The sequence below is a fragment of the Musca vetustissima genome, unplaced genomic scaffold, assembly GCF_032173495.1.
Source record: "Musca vetustissima isolate MV318-11 ecotype Yass unplaced genomic scaffold, APGP_CSIRO_Mvet_v1 utg51505, whole genome shotgun sequence".
NCBI lineage: Eukaryota > Metazoa > Arthropoda > Insecta > Diptera > Muscidae > Musca > Musca vetustissima.
In genome coordinates this window covers 8,902-15,046 of record NW_026873991.1, presented here as the reverse complement: position 1 = coordinate 15,046, position 6,145 = coordinate 8,902, and the positions used below count along the sequence as shown (strand labels likewise).

General features: G+C 35.6%; 1 protein-coding gene across 1 annotated transcript; it reads left to right on the top strand.

Annotated features, from left to right (window-relative positions):
- Window positions 1-437: 437 nt before the first annotated feature.
- Window positions 438-5,499, top strand: LOC133329825 (lipase 3-like). The gene is made up of 4 exons (XM_061538290.1): window positions 438-695; window positions 788-965; window positions 4,493-4,854; window positions 4,933-5,499. Exons 1-4 carry the CDS (start codon window positions 438-440, stop codon window positions 5,497-5,499), a joined length of 1,365 nt encoding a protein of 454 aa, XP_061394274.1.
- The last annotated feature ends 646 nt before the right edge of the window (window positions 5,500-6,145 follow it).

The window sequence follows — 6,145 nt, the reverse complement described above, 5'->3', positions numbered from 1 at the left end:
CGTGGATTTTTTAAAGAATAGTTTTCAAGGGTCTATAGGAGGCGTGGATTTAAAGCCAGCGGACTGAGTAACAAACTGAGAGTATCACATTAAAATAAAATAAAAATAACAATAAATTGTTTTTGTTTTTGCATTTTGTTTAAATTGATCAATTAATGACTTCGAAGCGAAGGGTAGGAGGGAGGAAGAGAGAGGGTCGGCCGGCCCGTGGTCTGCTCACTCATTCATGAAAATAATAACAATAACAAAAATAAATACAAGTAATAATCACAAATAATAAAAATACTGAGACGATTCCGACTACAAAAAAACGAAGACAACATCGTCGTCCGTACATTGAGAACCCCGGGGAATTGCTTTAGAATTTTTGCGATCAGTCAGTCAGTTAACTTAAAGACTTGTTACAATAAAGACGCGACACGCGACGAACCGCTACAATGACAAGAATAACGGAAAATATTTTAAGCTTACTACTAATAGCGTTCGCCATAACATCCGCTTGGGCTCAAAATGATAGACCCTCATGGTCCTTTTCATTGGGAAGTATTAATTTATTCGACATACCCAAGTTTCCTAGCGTCGTATTCGATGAGGGTAGTGCGAAAATTCAACGCGAAGTTCATAGCTCAATGACGTCGTTGTTGAGTGATGTTGCCATTGATCCGGATATTATTGAGGATTCGAAATTGAAAACGGTTGGTTGAAATTGATGAGTGTTTTAGAGTGTGTGTGAGAATGTGTGAATGTGAGACTTTTTATTAAAAGTTATTTCTTTGTGTTTCTATAGCCTGATCTGATACGAAAATATGGTTATCCCTCGGAAGTGCATCATGCCATTACCGATGATGGTTATATTTTGGAATTACATCGCATTGCCAATCATGGGGCAATGCCAGTGCTGCTGACCCATGGCCTTTTGGATTCGTCGGCCACATGGGTTATGATGGGTCCCAACAAGGGATTGGGTAAGTAAATTAAATGTGAAATACCATCAAGGAAATGATGCGAAAAAGCGAAGCGAGATACACGCGAATTTATTTAACTGATCCAAGATCCGGATTCCAACATAAACATGGGAATAAAATTGCTGGTCTTCAGAAAAATTAATAACAAAAAATTATACACGGATTTGAAGGCGACATTGTATAAAATAAGACAGTTTATAAGGGTCTAAAAGAAGCGTGGTCCATATCCATAAGAGGCGTGTATTTTTACGAATATTTTTTAAGATCTATAAGAGGCTTGGATATTTTAAAAAATATTTTTCAAGAGTTTTTAAAAGGCGTTGCTTTTTTAAGGTATATTTTTCAAGGTTCTATGAGAAGAGTAATTTTTTTTAGGAATATTTTTTATCAAAGGTTTATTGACCTTTATTTTTAAGAATATTTTTTCAATGATCTCTAAGAGGCGTGGATTCAAGCGTTTATAATAGGCCTGGATTTTTTTATAGAATATATTTATGATTTATAAGAGACGTGGATTTTTTTAAAAAAACATTTTTCAAGGGGCTCTAAAGGGCGTGGGTTTGTTAAAGAATATTTTTTGAAGGGTCTTTAGGAAGCTTGCAAGGGTCTGTGGGGAATTCCTATAATGTCAGAAAAACTAAACATAAAGAATTATACACGGAATTGATGGCGATATAGAATAATAAAGGGCGGAATTTTAAAGATTTTGGGGAAGGATATTCCTTTTGGGTATGCTCGTATATTAAAAAATCAAAAAGGCAATCGCAACGTACGTCAGATTGCTTAGTGTTTTGCTTTTGTCCTTATAATTTTCTGTTTGTAGTTATTTTGAGGAACATCTTGACCATTGAACTCGGCTACTCGAGTGTCGATTTTGTTCCAAGTGAATCCGGCAGTTCTACATAATGTAGAAATGCATTAGTGTTCGTAGATATAAGGATTTCTTAGCAAGGTACATGTGGAAAAGGAGAATGAAAACCTACGAATTTTATGATTGAAAGTTTTGTAGAATATTTTGTCAATATATCTCGTCTTCTTGGATTTAGTTTATGGTACAAAAAGATAGAGATATGAACTCGATATAGAAGGTGGATATGTTTTAGAAAAAAAATCCTTTTTTGATTTGACTGAAGATTATAATGCAATAGCCGCAAATAAAGACGCCAAGTTTATTCTTCATGAACTTTAGACTACTCTTATGAGGTTTTCTATAAAGTAAGATAGCATTAGATTGACAATTTCAGCTATGATCTTCAATAAACGTAAACATTGCGGAACCCTTAAATATGAGAATTTTTTTATTATATTTTTGTGGTTCCCTCAAGAAGTAGTTCATTCTCTAAAGATCCATAAGTGCCAATTTATAGGCCATATCGCTTAGAAAATAAGGGTAAGAATTTGCGGGTGGGACAATGAACCTCCAAAATACAGAAAGTGCGATGAAAACGTCGTCATATGAGGACTATGTCAAACCAAGCCTTTAGTTTGTAAGTTTCCAATTTTTAGGACCAAAAACAGATGTTATTAACTCACTGCTTGATTTTTTAAATATATGTCCTTAGCTCATAGTCCCCGCATTTTTGTTCATTCCTCATAAATCCAGGACTAACGCTTTTATTTCGGAGTTTACCAATTTTTTAGAACCCTGATTTTTTATCAACGCTAGAACTGGGAGTTTCATTACATTTTGTTGAAGTACACGCTAGTTCACGGGTACTTGAAATCCTCGCAACATGTTCAGAGGTCCTTGACTCCACTACTTATTTTAGGAAATCTTTTGAATTTCCATTTAAAAATCACAAATTAGGTTCAGAATTTCAAATTTCGTAAGTTCAGAGGTCCTTGAAAGAGTTAATATCTGGGGTCCATGGAACATTAATTTAAAAAAGCCTTTAGGTTGGTGCTCCCTGAAATCCATGGATTAGGTTCGGTCATTCTTGAAATGCCTACCTAAAAACACTTTGTACTAAATCTCTGAAATTGCTATTAAAAAAAACAAGTCTTAAGTTCGGATGTATTTTAAATACACGCAGTATATTCCTTAATATCCACACATTAAGTTTGTAGGCCCCAGAAATTCAAATTCAGATGTCCATGAAATCTAGGCATTAAATTCGGAGGCCTTTGCAATTCCCTCCTTGGAAATACACACATTGAGTTCGGAGGTATTTGAATTAGGTTCAAAGGCACTTGAAATCTCCACTAAAAACACGCCATTTACACAAAGTATCATCGGAGATTTATAAAGAACATCCGAACTTAGTGCGTGCATAAATTCGGAGGTTTTTCAAATCCAAACTATAAGTTCAAATGTACTTTCAAGAACTAGATCTAGACATTAAATTCGGAGGACTTTGAAATTATCTCATTAAATCCGGAGATCGTTAAATCTACGCATCCTCGAAATCAAGGCAGTAAGATAGGAACTGCTTGAAATTCACACATTAATTTCGAAATTGTCATTTTAATAGCCTATGCTTTAAGTTTGGAGGAGCTTGAAGTAGTCATTTAAGAAACACGCCTTCACTGGACAGGTTTTAAAATTGTCATTAAGAACCCAGCTTTTTGTTCGGAAACTGAAATAGTCATTAAAAAGCTTTAACTTCGTAGGTCCTTGCATTTTTCATTAAAAATACACGTCTTCGGTTTGCTGGTACTTGAAATTGTCAATTAAAAAACCCAAGCCTTAAGTTGGCTGGTAATGCGCTTGAAATTTTATTCAAAAAAATCAAGCCTTCAGTTGGCAGGTCCTTGAATTTTTTTTAACCACGCCTTCAGTTGGCTGGTAATGTCCTTGAAATTTTCATTTCCAAATACCACAACTTGAAATTTTCGAAATTCAGGCATTATGGTCGGAGGCACTTGAGATTCGAAATTTGATTTTTTTTATTAAACTCTTTTTCTGAAGTTTAAAAAAAAATTTAAAAAAATACACGCCTTAAGTAATGAAATCCACGTGCATACATCATCGATGTTTTTAATTAACGCATTTTGTTCTGTGGCCCTTGCAAAAAAATATTCTTTAAAACCCACGCCTATGAAACCACCATTTTCAAAAGCCACGTATCCGAAATTACAAAACCGAAACCGACGGCAGTTAACATTACAAAATTGTTGTCCCTAATCAAAAATTTTGAGATGTTTGTACTCTGGGAATTATAAAATATTACAAACCTGCTAAAACCTGTCCATTCTAGTTGTTTTGTTCTGTGAGGAGTACTTCCATTTTCAATTTGGGGACTTATTTCACACTTCAAGATTTAATTCTTAAAATTCCCCCTAGTAGCAAAATTTAGTGTAGGGTATTGCCAAATTATCCCCCCATAATCTAAAAAAAAATCACCCATTCAGCATTATTTATTATAATTAGGTAAAGGTCAAGCTTATCTGTGGGTCTGCATAAGCCTCTCAAATTCTTGGGAACAAAAACAAACACTTCGATTGACGTATTTTCGCTCGCTTCCTTTCCGCTCAAATTCGCATTACAAAGCAATACTAAATTATCAATTTCATGTTTCTTCCCCCAGCTTATCTGCTCTTCGAAAAAGGTTACGATGTGTGGATGACAAATGTTCGGGGTAATACATATTCGCGAAATCACACCAAGTACACGACGAAGCATGCGGCATTTTGGGACTTTACCTTTCATGAAATGGGCAAATATGATTTACCGGCCAGTATTAATTATATTTTGGATTTGACCTCGCAGAGCCAGTTGCACTACATTGGCCACTCACAGGGTACCATGACCTATTTTATAATGTGCAGTGAGCGACCTGATATGTGTGAGAAGGTTATGCTGATGCAGGCACTGGCCCCAGTGGCCTTTATCAAACATGCCAAGAGTCCGGTGGTGGAATTTTTGGCCTTTTTCCAGGAGCCATTGGCGGTGAGTACTCGGGAAACCCCCCAACTCTATCTTTAAGAAAAAATGAAACTAATCTCCCTCTCTCTTTTTGTTCCACAGATGTTACTCAAACTAATCGGTGCCCATGAATTTTTACCCAGCAATGAATTTATCACTCTCTTCAATCAAATCGTGTGCGATGAAGATTCCTTCACGGAGGAAATTTGTTCCAATGTCATGTTCCTCGTTGCCGGCTTTGATAAGGCACAAATGAACGAAACTATGGTGCCGGTAATTTTGGGCCATGCTCCCGCAGGTGCTGCCACCAAACAAATGCAACATTATGGCCAGTTGAAACGTAGCGGCCAATTCCGTCAATACGATTATGGTTGGATACGTAACCACTGGCGTTATGGTTCCATTAATCCACCAGATTACAAATTGGAAAATGTTCTCACGAAAGTGGCCCTTCATTATTCGTCAAATGATTGGTTAGCCACACCAAAAGATGTGGAAAAGTTACGCCAGCGGTTACCCAATTTGGTGGGGAAATTTTTGGTCAATGATCCGAAATTTAATCATTTAGATTTTGTTTGGGGCATCGATGCAAGAGAGTTGTTGTACAATAAAGTGCTGGCCCTCATGGAGATGACCGAACGGGGTGATTTTAATGATATGTGGGCTTAGAGGTAGAAAATGGCCTCACAATAAAATCTCTACAAACAAATATGGAATGTGGTATTTTTTATATATTTTTATTTTTTAGTAATTTTAAGTTTTGTTAATTATTTTATTTTTTTATAGATAGTAAGGATGCTATAGTGTTTAAGCCATATATAAATAGGAAAAAAATATAAAAATTAATTTTATAAACTAATATTTTTCTCATTTTAATGAAAATAAGCAAGGCATATATCGCTCATTTGCTGCAAGATCGGTATAAATCAAAAATTTGACCTTGCGGAAAATTCGTTTTAAGTTTAACAAGGAACAGTGGAACTTCTACGGATTCATAATCAGTGGTACGAGAGATTCAGCTGGATTTTTGTAGATTCAGCTAAAACAAAAATTCTCCATCATTAAGTGAAAAATCACGATTTTTGATTTATGTCAGTCTTGCAGGAAATGAGCGACATGTCGGCGTCATGTCCAAAAAAAAGTGAAGTCGGAGGTTTTCTAAAATCGATGGTCTGCTCAATGCTCATTTACAGATTTATATTTTTCTTTCGCAAACTACTTGGCAAAATTCATGAGTTGAATTCGTCCTCTACATAAATAGGCAGCACTTATCAGCAATCCGAACATTAATGGGTTGCTTCAGACTTCAACATAA

What these genes read in the sequence shown, in the direction of transcription:
- LOC133329825 (XM_061538290.1), top strand. Translation starts at nt 438, where the DNA reads ATGACAAGAATAACGGAAAATATTTTAAGCTTACTACTAATAGCGTTC. An exon ending in GGGTCCCAACAAGGGATTGG is followed by an intron (nt 966 to 4,492) that starts GTAAGTAAATTA and finishes TTCTTCCCCCAG; the next exon opens with CTTATCTGCTCTTCGAAAAA. An exon ending in TTTTCCAGGAGCCATTGGCG is followed by an intron (nt 4,855 to 4,932) that starts GTGAGTACTCGG and finishes TTTGTTCCACAG; the next exon opens with ATGTTACTCAAACTAATCGG.